Here is a 26,726-nt window from a genome sequence, read left to right on the forward strand (position 1 = left end):
AAGGACGATCCACAGCAAGGGCAGGAAAGGGTTGCTTGCTCTGAAGCACTAACAAGAGCTGTCCCCATAAATCACGGTATCCACGCGGGATTTCGAAAAGTCTCCTGGCAGTACGAAATGATGTGAAGACATTACGACTGGCAAGGGTGGCATCCGCAACTGAAGTCACACCCAAACGGGCCATACGGTTAAATTTTGGTCTGAGCTCATGTTTGTCTTCCCATGAAAGTAATCTCAAGACTGCCAACAATTCCAGTTGAAAGGAGTTAGTATGCAAGTGGTCCTCCGCTGGATGCCAACGCGCCTTTTGGAGCACTACTTTCCAGGATTTGACCAAATACAGTAACAGAGAGGAGGACGGACTGGAAAACCGAGAGTTTGCATTAAGGACATGCCGCCAAGAGCCCCGAAGTTGTGTATTACCATACCGAAGCCCGCGTTCCTCAAGAAAATAACGGGCTATAATGGCCCACGGGTGATGGTCCACACACATGGCGCGAAAAAGAGACCAACGAAGTGCGAGCATATGAGTTTCGGCATCCAAAATAGCTCCACCATCCAGGCGTTTGAGGGTACATGCATGTGACCACGAAATCCACGAAATACCTGCGTGCAATGAATTCTTTTTCCATAACATGAAACGAATGGAGCGAGTGAGAGCCTTCAAAGTAGTAGGAGTCCACGGTAGCAATGGCAAGAAATATGTGAGCATTGGCAGCATAATTGTCTGAGCCACTTTGAGATGGACATGGAAGGGCCATGCTTGCAACTTCCAATACATAAACTTAGCTGCCAGTTTTTGTGAAATCCACTCCAGGAGTTGCTTTGGCCGAACATCAACACCCAACGGATACCCAAGATGCCTGACAATGGAGCCACGGGGAACAACCTGACCCTGCCAGCCCAATGACTATAAATCAGACTCCGCGCAACTGAGAATGGCGGATTTGAAGGCATTGATACGAAGACCAGAAGCATGACCAAAGAGCGTCCAAACATCTAATGCCTTGCGAATGTTGTCCTTGTCCGCATGCAAAATCATAAAGCTATCATCAGCCAAAGATTGGCTAATGTAGTGCTGTCCCAGAGGAAGAGACAATCCGGCCAACTGAGTAGAAGCTGCCATTGAAGATAACATTGAAAGAACCGGGTGGGTCGCCAAGGCAAAGAAGACAGGACTCAAAGGGCAACCTTGTCTCATTGAGCGTGCAAGGACAAATGGCTCTGTAACACCACCATTGAGCATAATGCGCGAAGAAACTGCAGCACTAATGGTGTAGATCAATCGGGACATCCGAGTACCAAAACCCATAGCAAACATAAGTTCTGCAATGAAGGACCAGTCTAAATAGTCAAAAGCCTTTTCCAAATCCAATTGAATCAATACCACTTTCTGACTAGAGTGCTTGCATAGTCAATAGCCATTTGTACATTTAAGATATTATGCAGAATGTTGCGGCCCTTAATGAAACCATATTGAAGAGGATGCACAATAGTTGGAAGGTGCTTGTGGAGCCGATTCGCCAGTACTTTGGAAAAGATTTTATACATCGAACCCATCAAAGAAACTCTCTCTCTCTCTCTCTCTCTCTCTCTCTCTCTTTCTCGCTCGCTTGCTCTTGCTCCTTCCACCCAGAGAGAGAGAGAGAGAGGATAGATCGAAGCTCAACTGAGAGTACATAGTTGAGAGTGAAGAGAGTGTGAGAGTGAAGACACGACTCCCAATACGATAATCAAAGAGTGTAATATGTAAGTACAAAGTACAACCCTTAAACCTTAGGGCTATTAATGTGTATTCACACTTAAAAGGTGTAAAACATGACAAGTGTCCGAACTGTGTAACATAAACACATAAAATAAAGGAGAATAAAACTAGGGGAAAAACTACATAAGGAGAGTAAAAAGTGCCCTAGTGTCGTACCGAGGATCACCGACACTCCTCTGCAAGCGTAGGTGTGGGTCAAACCCAACAAAACCCCCTAGAGTGAAGAATGATCAAAATACAAGGATTATTCACCAAAGGAGATTAAATTTAAAGCATTGCGGAATGCTTCAAATTTATCACAAGGAAGAGCTTTGGTGAAGATGTCGGCCACATTACTGGTGGTAGGATAGTAGACAAGATTGATATCTCCTGCATGTAGCCTGGTGACGAAACCTATGTCGTAGAAGTTTGTACGAAAAGTAGTTGTGCTATTTATTTTCATGTTTCTAGTCTAGTTTACCTGAACTGATATAACTTTTGATACAGAACTCCAAATTGAGCATGGATTTGCTAGGAAGAAAGCTTGTGAGTCTTAGCACATCACAAAACTGGTTTTCTTGAAAAAGACATTTCCTTAAGAGTTTTCCAAATAGAAACTTTTAGGGTTTCCAAGTAAGGCATATCTATAATTCAACATATTTTCAATCTAAATGATGATCGAGTAAACTTCTTCTATGCTTAAAATTCATAACATAAGATGCTCATAACATATACAATACATCAAATTTAAGCATGAAAAGAACATGAGTCAAGAATTGAAGAGACAAAGTGATAGTGTATCTCTATGTGTTTCATGTGTGCAGAAAACACTGGGTTTTGTACCATTGCAATGGCACTTTGACTGTCAGTAAACAAAAAAGTAGACTCTGTGATAGATACATCAAGATCAGCCAACAAAGGTCTCAGCTGCGGTAGTGAAAGCTGCCTTGTATTTAGCTTCACAAGATGATGTGGCAATAGTAGATTGTTTCTTGCTAAGCCAAGAGATGCAAGACGAGCCAAGAAAGAAACAATTTCCACTGCAGTGTGCACCTCCTGATCATTAAGTGTATGTGTTGCCATATCAAACTCCATTGTATTAACATGATCATGTAGGTGAGCTTGTTTTCTAGTACGATCAGCAATAGGAGCATCCAATTGACTATCTTTCATAGTCTGCAAGTACCATCTAGGCATCTGCCTAGCTTCTTGATTGTGTACAAGCTCCTGTTGAATGTCAAATCCAGTATCTTGCTGAATATTCAGATTAGCCATAGGTTGAATTTTTGCATTGCTCAATGGAGTAGTTGGATGAACATTATGTTCATTTGTTGAAGCTCCAGTTGTATCACCAAAAGAAATAAACAACAGCCCTTCAAAGACGTCATTGGCAGCCTGATAGGTATCAAAACTAATAAGGGATAATTCTAAGTTTTCACAAAAATCACATCCCTATTGACAAATACTTTCTTGGAAACAGGATCATACAATCTATATCCTTTGCTCACTGTTGTACCCTACAAAAATGCATTTAATAGCCTTGTTGTCCCACTTCTTTCTTAGTACCTTGGGAATATGAGCATACACAAGACACCCAAAAGTATGAAAATGGCCAACTAAAGGCTTCGGGCTGTTCCAAGCCTCAAAAGGCATAACATTCTTTAATTCCTTGGTAGGGCACTTGTTCAAAACATGGCAAGCACACATAACTGCTTCCATCCAAAAACCGTGTGACAAACTCTTTGCTTTCTGCATAGATTTGACCATCTCCATGAGTGACCGATTCTTTCTCTTTGCAACCTTATTCTGTTGTGGAGGATATGCAGTAGTACATTGATGGACAATGCCTTTTTGCTTCAAAAGATTATTCAGCATGGAAGACGTATATTCCCCCCCTTGGTCCGAATGGAGAGTCTTAATCCTGCAACTAGATTGATTTTCAGCAAGTGCAACAAAAGCCAAAAATGCATCATACACATCTGATTTTTTCACCAATGAGTAGATCCAACAAAAACGAGTAAAGTCATCAATGAAGGTGACAAAATAATAACAACCACCCAATGACTTTGTTTGCATAGGTCCACATACATCCTAAATGCACAATCTGTAATCTGGCAGTTACCTTAAAAGCAACATCACGAGGAAATGAGGATCGATGTATTTTCCCCAAAATGCATCCCTCACATATATGCTTAGGAGGTCTCTCTAAGAGAGGTAAGCCATCTAGCATTTGTGTACATTGTATAAGCATTTGTGCACACTTCTCGCATGCATGGTAGGCACTCCGGGGTTTATTCGGAAGTGTACTTCACTCTCCCACCCTATCCATCCTACTCTCATTACACACCTTACCCATCTCCTAGCACTACCACTCCTGTTGCAACAACTAAGAATACCTTCACAAATAAGACTCGTTTTAATGGGTCAAATTTTACCACTTGGTTAAACTTCATGCAACAAGTGTTTGAATCTTAGGCACTTTGGGACCTAGTAGTTGGTCTGGAGTCTATGTTGGGCTCACCTTACATTCATCAATGGAGAGCGTGCAATGCCACAACTAATGTTGAGCTTATGTAGGGGTTGCTTTCTCAGTTCCAGTTTCAGTCACAATATTTTTCCCTCGTATCAAAGCGTTGGAGTGATCTCATCGACTCCTATGCGGTGTGGGATCACACTTGAGATATTTGACTTTGAGCTTCAAGAATTTTCCATTAAGAAAGGGACAATCTAAAAGTTGGTTGAATATCGGCGGTTATTAGCTAAGTTTTCCACCACTAGCCCACCGAAGTCAGATGACGACTAGGTTACATTTGTTTTGAATAAGTTTCTTGAAAAATACTTCCATTTCATTCAGTATTTTATATTGATGCCGGATTTCCGACCTTCTATGAGTTCTAGTGTCAGTTGTTGCATTGCGCAAGGCTAGATGATCAAGTCTACAAGAAGTCCTCCATGTTCTTATTTAGAGATGGGTCAGATTGCCTCTTCTTTGCAAGGGAAAACCAACGGTGGCAAGAATTCACAAGATGTGAAGGCAAGCCAAAGCAACGGTGATGGCTCTTCCTTAGATAGAAACAAAGAGACAAAACCCATCTGGCAACAACTCCCTAAGAAAAATAGGTTTTGCACACATTGCCAGAGACTAGGCCATGTAGATGAGGAGTGTCGTACCAAGGCCAGGGTCTTCTTCCTAAGAAACCTTAGCGAACTGTTGCAATTGCCTCCACTCCTACTAGATAGTGTAGTTGGGCTCTGCCTCCAGTTGCTGCTTCATCTGCTCCTTTTGCCCTAGTGGCCATTGACATGTGGCACGTAGACAACCTCAACAATTATATCTTTCAGTACTCCTGAAGGAGTAGCTGATTGGATTGCTAGCTCCTTATATATTGCACTCTCTGCATCCATTCCTAGGTCTTCCTTTGTACCTCCATCTTGGACCACTTTTCCATCTCGTCATGTATTTCCTTGGGAGAGGCCTGTTGATGGAAGCATGCGATGGTAGCCACATCCTTAGTTTTTCCTTCTTTAGTCTTCTGTTGCATTTACTCATATACAAATATCCTTAGTCTTCTGCTGCATTTACTCATACACACACATCCTTAGTTTTTCCTTGGCAAAGACCTATTGATGGAAGCACACAATGGTGACTACATCCTTACTTTTTCCTTCTTTAGTCTTTTGTTGCGCGCGCGCGCGCACACACACACACACACATTGCACATATTTCATTTACCTTTACTTTTATGTTTTGTTTTCGTTTGGAGCATCTCATTATTGATCTTAGTTGTATAGATTCTGATCTCTCTTTGCAAGATTTTGTATGTCAGGGTAGGGCTTACATGTAGGTTTGCAATGGTCCTTCTTGGGTTGGAGACATGGGGTGTGCATTGTGACTTTCATGGCTTGCTCATCCTAGGAGATTTGCTCTTCTACCAGCATGGAGGCTTCCCTCCATAGTAACCAAAATACGCGTTTCCTCTTGGCAAAATGTGAGACTTCGAAACACATAAAACGCTTCGTTTCAATTTGCGAAAGGTCATGAAATAGAAAAAAAAATTGTGAAATGAAAATTTTTATTTATTTTTCGGTTTATTAAAATGAACACAGGGGTTGTTTTTCTTTTACAATTAGCATTTTTTCCACCCTCCTTGTATGCCCAATTACCTCCTCCATCTTTTAATACATTGTTTTGTTTTGCGAAACAAGCTTATGAAAAGAATATGCGGGCTGTTTTTCTATTACAACCCACACTTTTTCTATGTCCTCCTCCTCGTGCGTTTCCTCCTTCTCCTCCATCTCTTCCTACTCAACTTCATTCTCATCCATCTCCATCTCCATCTCCATCTCCATCTCCATCTCCATCTCCACCTCATCTCTTCCTCCGCTTTATCCTCCACCTCTTCCACAGATTGTTGCACCTTCCCCTCTATCTTGGGCCTCTCACCTCAAACAAAAATTCCTCTTCTATACATATTGATTTGTGAGTCATGAGTCATGAATGCTAATTTTTAAATCAGTAGGTGAAATGGATGTTTGGTTTTAGACTTTAGACTTTAGACTCTCGGATCTAGGTGGAATGAACATTTTCATTTTATGGATATGTTTTCTTCCTCTAATAATACTATATATGAATCTATTTTTATTCCTCTAATATTACTAATATATAATAGTTCTAATTACTATAAAAAATATTTTTTGAAACTTGAAAACCTCAAGGTAGCTAGTGAAACAAAATGCAAAACCTTGAAACACGAAGTAGGACGAAACATTTCTGGGACTATATTCTCCTCCCAAGTGGATCTTGCAGCATCTCTCTTGATGTTATCATAGTAGTGCCTTCTATCTTACTCTTCCAATCGGGGTGCTTCATCCTCATCTTCATTCATCATCATGGTTCTCGGCACTATACGAAGATTGACATTGGGCTCCTCTTTCTTCTTCGGCCTCGACATTTAGGGTTGATAGGGGGTTCCTACCCTTTCTTAGTATTCTACATGATTCGGCATTTGTTTTTAACATTGACCTCCCTTCCTTATTGTACCTCCCCTTTGCATTGCATGATCATTTTCATTTTGGAAAAGGGCACTTGGACAAGTGAACAATTTTCCCACAAGGGACACTGTCCAAGTGGAATTTGTTGCACGCGTCTTCTCATTATGTAGCATACTACCTTGCATCTCATTGTGTAGGGCACACTTGGGTGGATCTTGAGTTGTCTCCATTGGCGGTTCTTCACTACCTTACTATCACCTCACTATCCTTCATCACGATTTTCGGTGTCACCACCATTCTTGAGCAGTTGGGCTTGCTTGTTTGTTTTGTGATGTGTTGGATCTAACCATTTCTTTTCCTTCTCCCCATGGGGCATAGTTACTTGATAGGTCGCAATCCTTATCTATTCTTCGAAAAAAGAAAAAAGTTTCAATGTGGTTTCATCCGTCTTTGTAGGTCTTTGAAGGCCATTGGGCGGCCGACCATCACCCTTTGTCCGATGCCTATCTCTCTCTGGGTGATCACTTGGGCTCCCTTGGTAGGATAGCCATTACCTTTGTAGTCTTGGTAGGCCTTTGGGCAATTGATGTGCACCCTTTGTTCAATGCCTCGGTCGCTTTGGTGTGGGATGTCTTCGGGTAAAATTAGCTTTGAGCTTTTTTTACAGTCTCTTCTTGGTTCGAATTTTGGTCGTGGGAGGGGTTGTTGAGCTAAAAATTCATTACCCATTGATTAGGTTTTTAAAACAACCCCAAAATAGTAACAAAAAGTTTCATTAAATGGGGTGCGGTTGTGGAGAGTTTATTTGTTCTTCATGCAAAACCCTAATTTGGGAGGATCCTTCTTCATCTATAAATAGATAGGCTGCCCACCATTTAGCCCAATCCTATTACCCACCATTTAGCCCAATCCTTGTGTGTAGGCTTCTCACTCCTATGTGCAGATTTCTGCATCAGCCTTCCACTTCGTGACTGTCCAGCCCATGTGAATGTTGCCATGTCATCACCATTCTCTCTAGTACTGCGCAACTCAATCCTTGTTGCTGCCTTGCTGCCTGGAGGCCTCATACTGCTGCGTTTTTAGCTGCTAGCTATCATCTTCAGTTTTCTCATCATCGATATGTGAATCAACCAGTGTTTATAGCTCCATACTTGATGACAGACCGATCTCCACCTGCGGTTGCATTTGCCCTTGTTTTTGCGGTTGGTGTAGCCACTTGCATCATCCTCCACCTCCTTTGCTGTTGCTTGGGTCTCCTACTACCTTGATGATCAGCATCTTGCAAGTTTTCACTCTCTGACATCTTCGATTGGTGATTACAACACTCGGGATCGATCTTTGGTAGATGTCACACTGTGACACTCTTTAGCTTTGTTCGTGAGCATTCTATACACTCTTAAATTCATTTACGGCATTCATTCACTTCAACGTTCTTTTTCTTTGTCTTTCTCTGTTTGTGTGTTTGTTTCTGTGTTTCAGTTTTGAGTTTTGCATTTAGGGTTTGAGTTTTGCACGTCATTGTCTTTGTGTTTTAGTCATGGTCGCGCTTTCTGTATTTCCTCAATACAAACCCTAGCATATCTTTACAGTTTCATGGGACATTTCCAAATATAGGTTATATTACTAGATGCTTTGCTTGATTATGGGAGATAGCTAGATGATGTGCAAAGACATTCACCCATGGAGCCCCCACAAGGCTATAGGCCACAATGGTCTTTCTTCACCTGGAAAATGGTTAGAAATGAAATTTATAGATTATAGAATGGGAGGGCATAGGAGCAGGTTGGCCCAGTGGTAGAACATTTCTCATGTGTTGATGATATACCGACACTATTACTAGCTCACATATTCAGTACATCAATGTGTGAGGGGTTCCCTATGAGCTGTTTCTCAGATAATACTATGATTTCACTCTTTTAAGTGGTGATCCTTCAACCTCTAGCAATTATAGGACCATCATGATCAGCCATACATTGACCAAGATACATGGTTCTATATTGGAGCATGAACTCAATGAGTGGAATTATGAGAGGTATAGAATGGGATATTGATGCACAAAATGAGACAAAGATAGGCTGTGTATGAGCACCTTGGGGGTTATCGGAGAGGATTGAAAATACCATAGGAGTGAAATAGACATGCCTGCTTTCACCCATGTTGTTTGAACAACAAAGCAATAATTGTCAATGCCAAATGGTGATCGAGAAATGTTTTATGACTTAAAGACTTAAGTCCAATACTAAACATTGAATGAACAAGAAATGGTACAAACTTAGAAATATAGTAAAAGTTAATAAATTGAGGAATAATAAATGCCACATGACATAAAGACTAAAGTCTAATAGTAACCACTAAATAATGAGTCTTTGGACTAAAGACTACAAGAAATAGTACAAGCTGAGAAAGAATAAAACTAGTAGATTGAAGTCTATAAGAAATAGTGTGAATAGTACAAACCCTATGACATGTGGCATCCCTTGCATTCTGTCCCACACGTCTCCCCTTGTCCCCCCGTCTCGGACACGTCCCCTTGTGATGGATCACTGTATGGAAAGTCACCCTTTTTGGGACACATTGGAGACGGGTCCCTCGTTTTGGGATGGGATCCCTGCATTCTGGGCATGTGTTCTTTGCGTCCCTTGCGGACTATGAAAAAAACCATGCTTTGGACCTCTTTGGCATGTTGTAGAGTACGGGAACTAGAGATACCTAGGTCTCTTCCTCTTGGAGCTCTAGAAGCCTTGCATAGCACCATTGTGAGATAGGAGGCCAGCTCACCTAGAGGGATCCATACAGAGAGCTCTAATAGACTTTTTCATATATCAGATATACTATAGACACTATAAGCCTAGTACAGATAGATGCACCCCGCCAGGCACATTCCATTCCATGCTGCAGAGTCACACTTTATAGAGCCATTTCACTTTACTGAGCATGACTTCTTTGTTTACCAGGACCACAACCAAGGAGGCTATACTATAGTGGGATCAAAGCTATCATTATGAGACATGGCAAACTCAGCACTAGGCACATCAGTTGTGTGGCTAGGGACATAGTACCCTGAAATGGTGTTTCGGGGCTGCTGAAATGGACTGGACGTTTCGCACGGAAACAGAAATGACAAACTGACGTTTTGGCGCCTTGTGTTCCGAAATAAGCAGCGGCCCGCGGGTTATCCCAGGAGAAAATGTGCTTGGCATTCTTCGCTCGGCGCGATCGTCTTGACTCTCCTACAAGTTGCACTCTAGCTCTCGAGTTTCCTCGTCCTCGTCCTCTTCTTCTTCTTCTTTATCATCATCTTCATTCTTTATTATTATTATTATTATTATTACTTTTTCTCTTCCTCTTCCTCTTCTTCCCATTACCTAATCATGGCGTCGGATCCATGTTGGAGGCACATCACTCCAATCAAGGGATATGAGGGCTCCGGCAGACCAAAGAAGTGGCGGTGTAACTATTGTCAATTGGAGAAATCGTGGAGTGTAACGCGTGTAAAAGACCACTTGGCATGTGTTCATAACAAAGACATCGGGCCTTGTGCAAATGTGCTGGTAGAAGTAATGGTAAGTCTCCATCTTTGGCGCTGAAAGCATATGGATATTGAGCTAGAAGAGGATGAATCCTCTCATCCCATATCACATCGGGCTAATGAAGCACAAGTGGGGCAAGGAGAGGCTAGTGGGTCTAGTGGCGCTAGCCAAATTGGAGGTGCCGGTGACCCATAAAAAAGAAGTGCATCCATATCCGATTGGATCCAAGTGCAAAAAGGACCTTGTTGCCATCTTCTAGTGGTGGTGGGAAAAAGGGCTCCTTGCATGGTGCTAGTGTCCATGCAAGACTTTAGAGGTAGGCAATTGTGGAGGCAACTAGGAAACTCACACGCTTATTTATTCAATGTGCTATCCCTTTCAATGTGGCCACTATACATCAATGGAAGAAGACAATTAGGACAGTGAGCCGCATAGGGTGTAAGTGGAAAGGCCTATTTGTCGATGCATCACGCACACGAGAGCTTCGAAAGAAGGAAGCATCCATAGAGGCTCAATTGGGGCTCTTAAAGGAGACATAGACGAAATATGAATGCACAATATTATGCCATGGATTCTTACCATCACAGGAGCTTTAATTTGGGAGCACATGCGACAAGTAATCATGGATGTAGGAGTCCAAAATGTGGTGCAGGTGGTGACAGATAATGAAAGCAATTTTGTGTCTATGGGACGTATGCTTGAGGAGGAGTTTCCTAGTATAGTATGGACTCCATGTGGATCCCATTGCCTTGACTTGCTTATTGAAGATGTTAGGCAAATATCTTGGGTGGATGACATTTTGCAGACGACAACAAGTATGGTAAGATTTGTGAAGAAGAGACTATTTGCCACAAGCATGTTTCAAGCCAATAGCACACTTAAGCTATTGAAGTCATTTGCCACTAGATTTGCTTATATATTTATTGTATTGGAGAGGTTAATATGAGTCTAAAAAAAATTTGATACAAATCATTGCATGCCAAGAATGACCCACATGGAGTGAAAGAGAGTTTGTAAAGGCTGTTGCTTTTAGGCGCAATATTTTAAATGAGAGTTGGTGGGTTGAGACGGCGGAGCCATTGGTGAAAAGTCACACTCCTATTTACACTATATTACGCATCAATAATATGGAGGCGAGTACTTTGGGCCTTCTATATGAGTATATGGATAAAATTGGAGAGGCCTTGCTTCCCAACAGCTTGTTTAACTTTTATACATGTAATTATTAAGTCTTAACGACTTCTTGATGATTGATCATTATTTTAACTTCTAAGTTTTTAACTTATTTTATCTACGATGGGATTGGTTCCATAAACCAATTCATGTTGTCCTATATATCTTGCATCCCTTTTGGTGCAACGAGGAGCAGTATACTAGCGAGGAGTTAGAGGAGGGCTTTATGGAGTACATGAGGCACCTCACAAGGGATGATATAGATATGATGAGGAGAGTAAAGGATGATTTGCTAGCATTTCACAATCATTCTTTTCATTTTGACCAACCCACAACTAGGCTTCGAGAGACACAGCTTCAGCCTTTGTCTCTTGGTGGGAGAAATATAGCAATTGTGCTCCTACTTTGGTATGTTACTAGTGACTTTTATATTTTGAATCTTGATAATCTAATGTATTATGCAACCTAGGTAACAGGTTCTATAATCTATTGGCCACTTAAATGTTGATTTTGCGGCTTGTCTATTAGCAATTGCCAATTACTTAACCTCAATCTCTTAAATTTGAATAGAAACGCATTGCTATTTGTGTCCTTTTGCAAGATTCTAGTTCAGGACCTATTGAGAAAAACTGAAACACATGGACCCTCTTCCATACCAAAAAGAGAAACAAGCTCACAAATGCCCAACCGGAGCGTTTAGTGTTTTGCCATTGCAATCTCCAGCTCCTTGAGATAACTACTCTGTTCCCTAAGCCTTCACAAGTAAATTGGTAATGATTAGTATTATGTATAATTAACTTTTTAACCTTGATACTTGACATTGCTTGGAAGTTGAATTGTAAATTGTGATATGTATAAACCTCGAATATGTTGAATCTTCTCTCATGTGATATTTGTCTCATTCATCTTTACAGATGAATGTTGACAAGATTGATATAGAGAAGGTGCATGACATCCCGGAGATACCACAGGAGTAGCGAGATATTTATTTCATGTTCTACGAGGAGCTATCGGCACCAGTGCTGGATGAGACTTATGCACAGAGGAGGGTTAGAGCCACTAGAGCCAGAGTTTGAAACTGAGATTGAGGCTGCTTCATCAACTTCTCGATCAGGGTCCTTGGAATCAGATGAAGAGATGGTGCATAGATTCTCAGAGTCTGGATGAGTCACGACTTGTGATATATAGGAGTGAGTTTAGCATTGGAGACTACAGTTACTAAATGTTAATTGATGTTCATACTTATTACTCAGTAGTTACTAGAGTCTAGAGACTAGTATATAGTGCTCAATGCTCACTGGACTTTGGAGTTTTGATAGATTATTCACATGATATTGTTACATGTATCATTGTATCTTTATTTTACTTATTATGCATCTTGATTCTTGTTCTATTGTTCTTGATGTCAGTCTTCACTACTCTTTAGATCATAGATGATTCATGAGTCATAAATTATAATTCATTTTGTTGCCTTAAGTTTTGAAATTTGAGTCTTAATTGTGTTAAGCTGTCTTAAGTTTCAACCATTGAGTCTTGACTCCTGAATCTTCACTCATGAGTCGTTACATGTGTAATGAATCATGATTTCAATCATATGACATGAAGACTCAAAGTTTTGTATGAAATTTGGGTTCATGTTGTCGTAGGCATTGCTATATTTACATACCCACATAATATTGTATTTATTTTAATGTACAATCCGAAACATCATTTCCTTGTTTCCAAAACTCCGGAACTCTGGTTTTTCTCGTTTCCGTTTCCCCTGTTTCTGAAACTCTCCCATACTATGGCTAGGGAGTGCATGCTAGTTGACATCATGCATAGATCTTGAGATCGGCTACAACTTATAGTCTCTAGTGTCAATTTAGGACGTCTTTTTCATTCTATGGATGGGAGGACACTAGGCATGATTGTTACTCTAGCATTGTCTCATTGTACATTTATTTTCAGCATTGTTTCATAGGCCACTTATTTACTAATACTTTGACTGCTATCTTGAATTTACTGACAAGACGACATTAGATATGGATGTATCCTGGATTGCATCTCATAAGCCACATTGACCTTTTGTAGAAGTCAACATATTGTTCAATCTTTCTCTTTCTTTGTTCTCTCTTCTGTTGGCTTCTCTTTGGACCTTAGAGCTTGAACTTCTCTTGGACCTTGGACCTCAGACCTTGGGCTTCTCTTTGGAACTCAGACCTCCCTCTGTCTCTCTAGAACTTAGACTCAGACTCTCTTTGGACCTAGGATCTCAAACTTTTCCTCCAAACTTCTCTCTCTAGAACTTACCTCAGACTTTCCTTCATACTTCTCTCCACCTTCTTTGGGCCTTCTTCCTCCTTTGAGGAACCCACCCACACCGTGCGTATGTACCCTACAAATGGCTTACAACCACCAAATTTCTACCATGAGTAAGATACATTTCGTTTTTCATGTAAGGAAGGTAAAGAAAAAGTTGGATGAAGCTGACAAACTTGTTTCAGGGGATGAGATAGTTGAGCTCTTTGATAAACGATCGCTTTCACATAAGCCTGAAAGGAATTTACCTGGAATACTTGATCAATTTTTGGAAGGCATGTTCAGAAGAAAGTTCAACATGGGAACATGTAAGCACCATTTAGAAAAGGTTTCCCAATTTGCAGGTAAACCTTCTGAATTCTGTTTTCAAGGATGCATAAAGTTCTTAAGGAAATGAAGTATAGTGATAATCAATTGTGGCATTTGTGGGTTAAACACCTTTAGCAGCTCTGACCGTGTGTGTATTATATAATATACATGTATGGGGTTCAAGGGGGTATGACTAATTGCACACATAAGTAATACATGTGACAAGGGGTTATGGCTAACTAAAGTATGGGGTCCCAATGCCAATCAGTGCACGTGACCAGGGGCTTGAGCAAAGGAAGTGGGTGAGGTGGCAAACAAGTACACACTAAGGATTAATGTGTTAAGAAGGTTGTGCCACGGCTGGGAGGTGAATTGCTAGCTTACACACATCTTCTCTCTCTCTCTCTTCACTCCATTTCACTGCAGTATCAATAATTGTAGATCAGACCAGAAAACAGCTACCCTTTGTGTATCATAAAGGGTAGTATATGTGTGTTTATGCGAACTCTTTAATGAAGCATGTCCATACTACTTCCTAGGTCCTCTTGCAAAGGCACACCTGTTGCTTAGCAGTGGAGGTGACATGAACTCTCTTCAGACTTTCTTTGAAGATTTTCAAAGAGTCTCGAGATAGTTTCAGGCCCTGGCAGTGAACTTTGGTTTTATGGATGACAGCCTGCAGAAGACTAAACGATAGTGACTTGGAGTATATTGAATAGTTGCTTGGCCATTCACTTCTAGGCCAGCCCTCAGGTACAGATGCAGCAATGACATCAGGGTTTCTCAGAGATCCTTCGCTGTTTGGGACTGAGTGGTAGATGAGGCAAAGATTTGGGAGATGGATAGCAGCATAGTAGTGTGGCACATGTGATATGTAGAGGCTAGATGTAGACATGTGATTGTGCTAGGTGTGGACATGTGATTACGCTAGGTGTGGACATGTGATTGAACAACATAAGACTCTGGCAGAAACTTTTGCTTGATATCATTCATTCATAGAGAGGCTACCAATGCAAGGTCCAAGGTGATGTAGAGGGAGAGACCAGGAATTTCTGCGATTTTGGAAGCCAGCCCCTTTTCTGTTAAAAAGTAGAGAGATTGCATGGTGGTACAAAGTCACCCTTAAGAGCTGCCAACATAGGAGCATACTTTTGCCCATTGTTATCTCTACCCATATTGAGAAATTCTTGTTGTGCTCTGCTCCTTTTCTTTTGTAGCTTGATGGGCCCTTTTTAATTCATGAAGTCCTTTGCAGGGCTAATCTTTTACTTTGCCTCAAGATAGTTTGTTCTGAGGGGATATTATTAACACAATGTTATTTTCTTTGGAACAACTCATGTAGGACTGGATGTGGCCCCCTCAAGGGAACTGATATGTTTCTATGTGACTCTGTTTTGTTCTCAAAGAGTAAGCAAGACACAGAAATAGAATAGGTTAATTTTATTCTAACAGTATACTTTTGCAGAGCTATACCTAAGCATAAATAGTTTGGCATTGCCTTTGAGAAATGATTATCCATCATTGAACTCAAATCAGTTTATGATGGAGAGGACATCTTTTTCCAAGAGGGTTAGGATTTACCGTGAAGAGTTTCAGGATCTTTGGACTTGGCCCTTCTCTTAGTCAAGCTGCATGTGTTTCACTTGATGACATAAAGAGGGGGTAGATCCCTCAAGGTTGGGTTCTTCCTTTAGATGTGTGCTATTCTTTCTTTCAGAGGTTGAGGGTCAACCAACTGAGAGTATGGAATAACGCTTGGACTGAGTTAGGTGTAGAGACTGCAGGGTATCTTTCAAGATGACGGTTCCATAGCTTTTGTGATAAGTTGTCATCCTTTTGGTACAAGGACAGAGTAGAAATCCCCATGTACTCAGAGTGGGTCTTCAGGAGCAAAGTTAGAAAAGCATTCCAATGCTGAGAAGCCTTGGGGATTACAGCTGTAGTCAGAGTCAGATAGTGTAACTTGGGAGACATGAATCTCCAAAGCATGAGGTTTGGCAAATGTTGGGTTGCTTGATAGGGTTCATCATTGTGGAGCTGTGTGGGGTTTTCAACTAATGCTTATAAGTCTGTATAAAGAATCAAGCTTGCCCGATCTTCACTCTGCTTCCAAGAGGTTGGCAATGACTGACATCAGAACTAGTAGTGTAGACTTGCAATCTTGGAACACTTGGAATGATTGGCATTGACTTATGTTGAATTAGTAGTAGCAGACTTGCAATATTGGAGTAATCGATTGCTTTGTTTTGACTTGCACCTGGGTGGCTAAAAGAAAAGGAAAATAAATTTCTCTACAAGCATTACCTTTCATTTTCCTCTGTTGGTTGTTTCAGCTAGTTGTTAATGTGTGTGCAAGTTTCAATGTTGGGGGAGTGCATCTATGCCTGAGCTCAATCTCTTATCTCCAGTTTCCGGAATCTGAATGTTTTAGCAACTGGAAAGGGAGAACCTGCAACTGTAATGGTTGATTATGGATATCGGTAATTGTTTGCATTAGTCAGAAGCTTGTATTATTGTTGGATTAAGCTAGTCTCACTAGCTGCAGCTATCTAGTCCTTAGGTCTTCAACCACCAACAGTTTTAAGCTGATTTATGCAGGAATGTCATTTCTATGGAAAATTATGTGTCAGGGCTCAAAGGTATTGATCCTTTAGCCAACTACAAGCAATGGACTTGCGATCAAGGAGAAGAGCCCAAGAAGCTGGAAAAAGTAGATCATATCGATGCAGTTTTTATTGTTAGTGATCCAGTAGACTGGGGAAGGGATATCCAGGTTTGCCTCATCATCTTGCCTTGTTCTGTTATGAGTAGTCAATAATATTAAATATGGTATCTCACAAGGACATCTAGCTTCATTCTTCAAAGAAATTGAACATGTCTTCCAACTGGTCACTTATGGTTGTTTCTTTGTTGCATTTTTGTGTGCTTGTAACAGTAATTGTGCATGTGTGTTAAGAATGATACCTGGAATCTTAACATACTTCTGTACAAAGACAGCCATCAGTATCTCATAGCTATGGCCATATTTTTATGTGTAGACACCCGTTAATGTCTATATGAACATATTTTATGCCTAAACACAAGTATGGGAGAGGACTACTAGGATGAGGGTGCCTGGTGGAGGATGGAGATAGCCTTGCAAGTGGAGTGTGAGTGACAAAGAGAATAAACAAGATGAAAATGAGGAGAGGTAGTAGGAGAGACATCTCCAATGAAAGTAGTGAAGGATCTGCAGCCCATTGCTCCAACTTGGATCACACTCTCTTTCCCATTATATTCTTCTTGGGCTTCTAGTCTCTGATTGGCATTGATGGCATCTCTTGAGCATGTGCGTGTCCTACTCTCTCTCCACATTTGACGAGTTGGATGGGATGAACTACCCTCTATGGTTGTGCCGCATGGAGTGTCTCCTTGACGATTGTGACTTGTGGGATTTTGTTACCGTCTCTACACCACGACCTATCTTGGATCCTCATGATGATGTAATTGCAGATTTGGCAGCTTTATGGGATTGCTTGAATGCCAGAGCTCGCTCTTTTTTGTGCTTACGCATGTTAGACGTATCTACACTGATGTAGAGGTTTGTAGGAGATTGGCATCTCTTTTGGATCCAAGCATTTCGGCATTGATTATCTCTTGAGTTGAAGCTATTGCAACTTCTTGTTGCACATTCCTCTGCGATGAGGGATCACATCCACAAGATGGAAGAGATTTGGGATGAGCTTTCATCCCTTGGTATGAACATTTATTTGGAGGACCTAGGTGTGACACTTCTCTCACATCTTCCGTCATCGACATATAATGTGTTTTACACAAATTTTCTCACTTCTCATAGCTCGGAGACTCTCACTTGGGAGGAGCTAGTCTCATTGCTACTCGAGTAGGATGCACATCACAATGAGAGATTTTCTTATGGAGCTCATGCACATGGCCGTGCTTATGTGGCTTTCTCAACCTCAAGACCAACAAATTGCAGATTTTTCACAGAAAAAAAAGTGAGGAATGCCATATGGAAACTGAAAAATGGAAGAGCCCAAGATCATGATGGTTTAGTGGCTGAACACTTCATGCATGCCTATGATATTTTGGCACCAACGCTGGCTCACATCTTTAATAGGGCAGTTTGTGAGGGATTTCTAACCTGTTGGTCAGACCATATTATTGTGCCGCTCTTTAAGAATGGAGACCCCGCGCTACCTAGTAACTACCGAACTATCATGATTGGACACATGCTGGCCAAGATATATGGCTCTATCGTGGAACACGCATTGAGTGAATGGGCCGAGATGCATGGCCTGAGATCAAAAGGCCAGGCTGGCTTCAGGAGGGGATATACAACTCTAGACCATATCTTTACATTGAGGACAATCATCGAAGAAGGCAAGGCATTCAAGAAAAAGATCTATTGCTGTTTTGTGGACTTTCGCAAGGCCTTTGACACAGTTCCACGTGCTAGACTCATGAGAAGAATGCAAAACATTGATGTGCCTGTAGAGATACAGTGGAGTATCTATGCCTTGTATGAGACAGTGACAGGCAGAGTACGAACACCTGAGGGCATCTCAGATAGATACCATTATTGCTTTATGCCGATGATATTGTACTTATATCTGACTCACCTGAGGGACTAAATAGACACTTGGATGCATTATCAGCTTTTTGCAGAGATAGAGATCTTAAGGTGAACCTTGGGAAAACTAAAGTTATGGTATTTAACACTTCAGCTGCTTGGGCGATAAGAGCTGAGCACCAGTTTACTTTTGATGGAGAGCCAGTGGAGATGGTTAGGCAGTATGTCTACTTGGGGGTCACATTGAAGGGACCACAGTTCTCTTGGAGAGAGACATCAGAGGCTTGTTTCGCAAAAGCATATGCAGCTTTAGGTGCATTGGAGAGGCAATGTGCTCACATACAATTTCATGATCCGCGCACCAAACTGTGGCTTTTTGATACCCTGGTTACACCCACACTCTTATATGGGGCAGCTATTTGGGGTCCGAGTCTCTTTCACACGAGGAGACAACCTTTGGGAGACTAGGATGGACCAGAGAAGGAATACTATGACGGATGGGAGCATATGGAAAAACCACTGGTCATGATGATCTCATGTATGATACGAGCGAAGAGCTCAACCCCACATGAGATTATCAGATCTGAGTTGGGAGCATCACCCATGGTGGCTGAGGCCTTGGTCCAGGCAGTGACTTTCATACATAGACTATGGAAGCTCCCCCAAGATAGATACCCACGGCTAGCCCTGGCCTCTTCTAGACAACTAGCAGCAGACGGTGACAGACACTGTTGGTATGCTCAGATGAGTACATGGATGAGTCTACATGGACTGCAGATTGACAGACTACCCCTCTTTGACTATAGCTTGGATTGCCCTACACTTGACCTAAGCCGATCAGAGCTAAACCATGTGATCAGAGCAGACATACTGAAGTTAGATACGGAGAAGACTTGGATCCGACCCCCCTCCCCCCATGGCACGAGGATGGCACACTACCAGACCCACTTACTTCAGGTATCTGAGGATGGTTTCATCACCCGACCCAATTACATGGACACACAACTGCCTCATGGACTACGCACAGTTATTGGTCAGATTCGCACCTCATCCCACCACCTGAGGATTGAGACAGGCAAATGGGAGGGTATACAGATGGAAGAACACATATGCCCACTATGCGACAGAGAGCGAGAGACAGAGGAACACTACATCTGCCGATGCACTGTATATTATGACATACGAGATAGATACCATTGTCTGTTTCGAGAGGGTTTTGGACCCCTGAGACGGATCATGCAGTTTGAGGATCAGAGATGCTTGGGATTCTTCCTCTTGGAGCTCCAGAGGCGCAGAGGAACAATTCTACGGAGTAGGAGGCCCCCACAGCTCGGCTCACATAGACAGAGAGCAGTCACTGACTTTTTCACTGATACACGACAGAGTATTACAGATACCACTACTACTGCCACACAACCTACAGTAGTACATCATCATTGGACCTCATCTCCTGTAGGTGTCCCTTTGGATAGAGCAGTGGCACTTAGCCGGTCTAGGCGTCCATGTCCATCCGGACGAAGACCTAGACATCCACACCACAGACAAATTAAAGCCATCATTGAGCGCCACAGGTACTCTCACTTTCAGATCACTGACATGTTTCTCTTTTATAGGACACTATTTCATTTTTTTCAGTCTTATAGGCATGTGTTTTTCATCTTTTTCTCGTTCCAGATGAGAAACACACCATCATTGTATGTATTGCTTTGGTCTCATAGGCCACATTGGCCTTTTAGAGACGTTAATACACACACACACACAGACACACACACACACACACTCTCTCTCTCTCTATAAGTATAGGTGAAACCAGCCTTCCTCCTCGGATAGGGTGGTAAATAACTTGATTAAGCACTAACTACAATAAGCATAAAATTCATGTAAACTGAATATGCTCACTTTACCACTTTAATCTTGTTATTGAACACCCGGTTGGCCCCAAAATTAGCGTCCCTTGTGGTATTTCTTTATCTTGTATTGCTAATGGAAGGAGTACAATTAAGATTCTCTGATCTCCTCCACAAATCCAAATGCCTCTTGCTGTCAAAATTAATTAGCAAGTCTCCAAACCAATTTGCCCCTTGGTTTGCTTGGGGATTAGCCTTTCCTCCTTGAAAGACAAATTCAGCCTCAAATCTAATATTGGTTGGTTGGCCTTTTGAATCTCCTTGAAATTTCTCAATTTTAGTTGTTGAAATTCAAGTCCTAGGCCGTCAATTCCAAGCATGCATCCTGAGGTGTTTGTCAAATCTTAATTTCTGTGTAAATTAGGGTTTACAATAAAGATTAACTAAAATCTCTTCCTCTAATGGCTCAAACTATTGAAAAATGTTGAGATAACTTGAGAGATGGATGGGAGATGAGAGAGAATGTTGTAGAGAGAAATTTTAGAGTTTCATAACGAGAAACGCTAAAAAGCTACTACTTCCTACTTAAACAGCCATGGAAGTGATGCAGGCAGGCAACCCCAGATGGCGATACACCCCCCCTCCATGGGGAAGGTGTCACCTACAGCTTAGGACCACTAGAAAGACTGATGTCCCTTCTTGTATGCTGCCATCTGTACTGGAGGGACCTTGGACTGCTGTCACTTGCTCTTGGAGGGCTCCAAACTACTGTCACATGCTGTAGGACTGATCCATAGTGGTTGTGAATCACATTAGTAGCCTCTCCTTGCTCTCTAATAGCCTTCTTCTCTTCCACAATGGCTGGAATAGATCTCCATCAACCCTAAAAACGTTTTTCCACTTGTAAGGCAAATTTTGCCAACTGGCAACCTTCTAATTCCATTTTCCAACATTATCCAATTGAATTAATTTTGAAAATATTAATTTTGAAAATCGATTTAATAATTATTCTAGTACTTAGAAAATTAATTTCACCAGCCACTAATTCAATTGGCTAGGAGGATTTGTCTTCTAGGTATTCCTAACTAGTTATTGATCCTTAGATTAGAATTAATTAATTAATTAATGCTTGGTCTCTAATGTCACCATTGCTATTAGTGACCAATAAATTAGGCTAGGCCAAAATTTGACACCAGTTACCACCTAACGTAACTTATTACAATTTGTGTCTTTGACACCCACTGCATCCTTAGGGTTGTTAGCTTGTTATCATGAAATAATTGCCATATGCTTCACATGTGCTCAACAACCTTGGGACATTTAATAAATATCTTAATCAAATGTTATCAGTAAGATTAGAGCATCTTAAAAATTCACGTCCTCGTGACAGATTCTTCCCCTTTGAAATCTGTGCAATCGTCTTCGATTGCATTGCATTGTGCCAAAGGACAAGCATGTTGCATTGGAATTTCCAAAAGGTATCACAGTCACAACATTGGCCATTGTTGTCTAACCATGCCACATGCCCCAAACCTGCTGAGAATTTCCAACCAGCATACACATAACGTAAAACTGACAGTCAGTCCAAAACTTTTGCTAGAAACCCATTGGATGCATCCATAGTTCCTGTCTCTCAACTATTCTAACTTAGCAACCATAGTAAGCATAACCTCAGCATAAATCATGGCTGAAACTATTGATGACATTTATTGAAATGCTGCTGTCCATGGAACTAGCTGTAAACCATTTAAAATTGAGCGTAACTTGATAATGAACTGATCACGTGGTGATTTATGAACTAAGGACAAACTGCGACAAATATGATCCCAAATTGATTACAAATTGACTGCACAAATTGATGAATAACTAATGCAAAAACTGATGCAAAATTGATCCCAAAAGTGATCGTAAGCGGTTCTCAAACAGATAATAAACTGATCTGAAATTGATCAAAATTTGATCTCAAAACTAAGGCAAAAGCTCATGCCCAAGTGATCATGAATTGATCCCAAATTGATGCAAAAGTATAGTCTCAGAGTTGTGGTAACAACCATAGTCATCTACATACATCTCACAATGACTAGTACATTGAGTGGTAAACCCATGGCAGATATACTGTCAGCACAATACCTTGGATGCATGCTGAATACATTGGAGATCCACTACATATGAGAGTTGTCCACAACTGGTGGAGTGGAAGTGCTATCTCCCCCTTGAGCATTAGGCAATGCTTCGGACCTGTGCTCTATTGAACTTGACTAAGCCCGAACTAATTATGGCTCAACTTGACTGAGCTCGAACCATTTTTCGCATGCTTCCCAAGGTTGCTACTAAACCCTAATTTCTGCTGCTGCAGATTAGGGGTTTACAGCAAAGAAATCTGGAATTTCTCCGTCTCTGGTGATCTCAATGTTGTTATCTTCGGAGCAAGGCTATAGAAAGGTTGGAAGATGAGAGAGAATGATGAGGAGAGAGAAAATTTAGACTTTCTTCGCAAAGAACTAAAGAAAATAGGTCATTTATTGTTGTTGCCTTGTCTCAATAGCTTGTAGATACTGTTGCCTATTGTTAATTGGTCTTTTCTTGCCCCTAGCTGCCTTAGAAGGTCCTCCAATGGTTGCAAACCGGACCAGTAATATCTCCTCTCTCTCTCTTGCAGGCATCAAAATGCCTCTCTCCAATCTGTAAAGACGTTTTTCAATCTTGCATGGGCATTTTTGACAAGTGGCAGCCTTCCCAAATGGTTTTTTTCAGCATTATCCATAATTCAATATTAAATTTCAATCTTTAATTATTAAAATTTAATCTAATAATTATTTTGGTGCCTAGAAAAATAATCTAACTGGCCAATAATTAAAATTGGCTAGGTAACTTTTGTAACAAGCCTTCCTTCCGTGGATGGGTGGTAAATCCTTGATTACAACCTAATTACAGCAACAAATAATAAATGTAAATCTAAAAATACAAATTTACCTATTGATCTTGGACAATGCTCAGCCGATTGGTCCCAAAATTGGCGCCCCTTTCGGTATTTCTTTAGCTTTATTGAAGAAAAAGTTGATTTACAATGGAATTCTCCCGATCTCCTTCGCAATTCAAACTCCCCTTGCTGTCCAAAGTGACCAGCAAGTCTTCAATTTGTTTTGCCCCTTGATTCGGACACTTAATTGGCCCTCACCCACTTCATAGACGATGGAAATGCCCCAAATTCAATGGTTGGCTAGTCCTCCACTTGGATTTAGCTGAAATTCATCTTCAGCCTTGAAAAATCTAAGTCTTGGAGCTTTCAATTTTTGGCACGCTTTCCAAGGCTGTTGCTAAGTCCTAATTTCCGCTATAAATTAGGATTTACAATAGAGAAATTTGCAATTTCTCAACCTCCAAGGGTCCAAATGCTGAGATCTTCAAAGCCAGGTGTGAAATGACTGAGAGATAAGAGAGAAAGCTATAGAGAGAGAAAATTCAGAGTTTTATCGTGAAGAATAACTGAAAATCAGTCAAACGTAGTTGTTGCCTTGCCACTAGATTGTAGATGCTAAGAATTGAAGAAAATCAATCATTTACTGCCGCTGCCCTATCTCAAGAGCCTGTAGATGCTATCACTTGTTGTTGATTGGTCTTCTCCTGTCCCTGGCTGCCTCATAAGGTCCTTCAATGGTTGCAAATTAGACCAACAACATCTCCTTCCTTTCTCTTGCAGGTTGAATACACTAAAAATGCCCCTCTCCAGTCTCTAAAGACGTTTTTTAGACTTGCATGGGCATTTTTGACAAGTGGCAGCCTTTCCAAATGGTTTTTCTAGCATTATCCCTAATTAAATATTAATCTTCAATCTTTAAATACTGAAAATTAATCTAATAATTATTTCGGTGCCTTGAAAAATAATCTGACTGGCCAGTAACTAAATTGGCTAAGCAACTTCCATTCCAAGTGTCTCTGCGTTATTTTTTACCATCAGTTTGACATTAGATATCATTAAACACGACTTCTCTAGTGTCACCAAACAACTGATACTTATGGCCAAATGAATGACCTAGGCCAACAATTGACACCAGATATCTCCAAGTACCTGTGCAACATAACTTATAACAACTTTTGCCTTTGACATCCCATGATTTTCTTGGGTCCGAACTCGTAAATTTACTTTAACCCCAATTGCGCCTCACATGTGGAACATTTACTTAATCATGTGATTAAAAATTAATCCACATGTTAAGTGAGGTTTAGGTTGTAAAAATACATGTCCTCATGATAGCCCTCCCCCTTAAAATCTTTGCAATCGTCTTCTATTGCATTGCCAAATGCATCAAAAGCAAAATACTATACTGGAATTTCCATAGGCCATCATAGTCAACACAACATTGCGCACTGCTGTTCAACCATTCCATATGCCCAACATATGCTGAAAATTACCAGCCAACATAACATAACATAAGGTTCACAAAGAATCTCAAAAACATTGCCAGATTATCATGTGACATGTCCATTTCTCATAAGCTTAACTCATTCGGCAAAACCAAACCATAGCATAGCATAATCAAGCATAAACCATGGCTAAAACATCAATGGCATCATAACATATGCTGTTTTCCATGGAACTAGATGTAAACCATTGAAAACTGAGCATAATCTGATTATAAACTGATCACTTGCTGATTTGAGAACTGATCACATACTGCTGCAAATGTGACCTCAAACTGATCACAAACTCATTGCAAAAATTGACCAGCAATCAATGCAAAAACTGATTCAAAAAGTGACCATAAACGGTTCTCAAGATGGATCAAAAACTGAGCTGAAACTTGTAAGAATTTTTGTCTCAAAATTGAGGCAAAATTCATGCCAATTTGATCATAAGCTGATGCAAATTATAGTTTCAGTGCCTGGGTGAAACTCATACTCATATGCATACATCTAACAGTGACTAGTATACTAAGTAGTGGCCTCATGACAAACATACTGTCAGCGTAGTACCTTGGATGCATGTTGAATACATTCGAGATCCACTACATACGAGAGCTTTCTATTACTGAGGAGCGGAGGTGCTAGCTCCCTCACAAGCATCAGGTAATACTCTGGACCTCTACTCTGTTGGACCTGATTGAGCCCAAACTAAAGTCGGCTCTAACTGGAAAGCATCAAGGTAAACTTGCAACAATTGAGAATGGTTTGCCAAGTCATCCTCCTCCATCCATTTGGCATCCATTGGTGAATAATTCTGAAACTTCACCAAGTACCTTCTAGAACTCTTACCCTTGATCTTCCGCTCTTTGTGTGCCAAAATCTGCTATGATACCAATATTTCATCGAGCTCTTTAACCTCCAGCTGAATTTCAGCAGAGACATCCTTTGGCACATCTCCATGAAAAGGTCTAAGCAAGCTCACATGAAAGGCATTGTGTATCCACCAGTGTGGAGGAAATTTCAGCCTATAGCATGCATCATTGATCCTCTCCAACACTTGAAATGGCCCATAGTATCTCATAGACAGCTCTGGATACAATCGCTCTTTGCCCTTCACCTTTTTCAGCCATGCCTTTTCAAATCGCAGCGATACATAATCGCCCTTGTAAAGTGCAAAGCACGGCTATGACGATCAACTGCTCTCTTAGTAAGCTGAAATATGATTTTTCATTACTTTGAAAATGGCAAAAGCAGGACAGATTCCCCTTTCAATTTTACATCCAAAGTATGAACTTTGCCTCTATGGAAGAGGGTCACAATCTTATCATGAGAATCAATCAGTGTATGCACACGATGATACCAAGGCATACCAAGCAAGACATCACATCCTTCCAATGGAGCAATAAAGAACTCTTCACTGTCCACATAACTTTGATTGTGCAAATGAAGCTTTCCAATGATAGGAGTGACCAACTCTGCATGTCCCTTGCATGCCATACCAATCTCACCCATGGGCCCCATCTCATCCTCTTTGATGCCTAAACAAGCTACCATATCAAGAGAGAAAATTTGACTGTGCCCTTAGATCAAGAAAAATCAATGCATTCTGATCTCTAATTTTGCCCCATGTACTGCAAAGTTCAGTTCTATCTTGATCAGGCTGATCTGCCGCTACATCAAGCACTAAACCAATAGTGGTTTTGCCTTTTTTCCCCTTATTATTATCCTTTTCAGCTTGGTGTTTATTAGGACAGTTGCGTGCCATATGCCCTTCCTGTTCACAAATATAGCATTTATTTTCAGCCATCAGCTCTTTACGTCGTGCATCACTTTTCCCACTCTTTCTCTGCGATCTG

General features: G+C 41.0%; 1 protein-coding gene across 6 annotated transcripts in view; it reads left to right on the forward strand.

The window, feature by feature from the left end:
- LOC148021291 (hydrolase family protein / HAD-superfamily protein) overlaps positions 1-26,726 on the forward strand; it is a 163,880-nt gene that overhangs the window by 68,682 nt on the left and 68,472 nt on the right. For 5 of the 6 annotated variants that reach the window (XM_087699148.1, XM_087699151.1, XM_087699150.1 and 2 more), the window contains 2 exons: positions 16,458-16,529; positions 16,648-16,822. In XM_087699148.1, the coding sequence (XP_087555274.1) occupies positions 16,458-16,529; positions 16,648-16,822 (247 nt within the window). The remainder of the gene's footprint in view (positions 1-16,457; positions 16,530-16,647; positions 16,823-26,726) is intronic. The other variant, XM_087699152.1, reaches the window with a different exon arrangement.

The sequence above is a fragment of the Lygodium microphyllum genome, chromosome 18 (genome assembly GCF_053477565.2).
Source record: "Lygodium microphyllum isolate KBCC chromosome 18, Lygodium_microphyllum_v1.1.10, whole genome shotgun sequence".
NCBI lineage: Eukaryota > Viridiplantae > Streptophyta > Polypodiopsida > Schizaeales > Lygodiaceae > Lygodium > Lygodium microphyllum.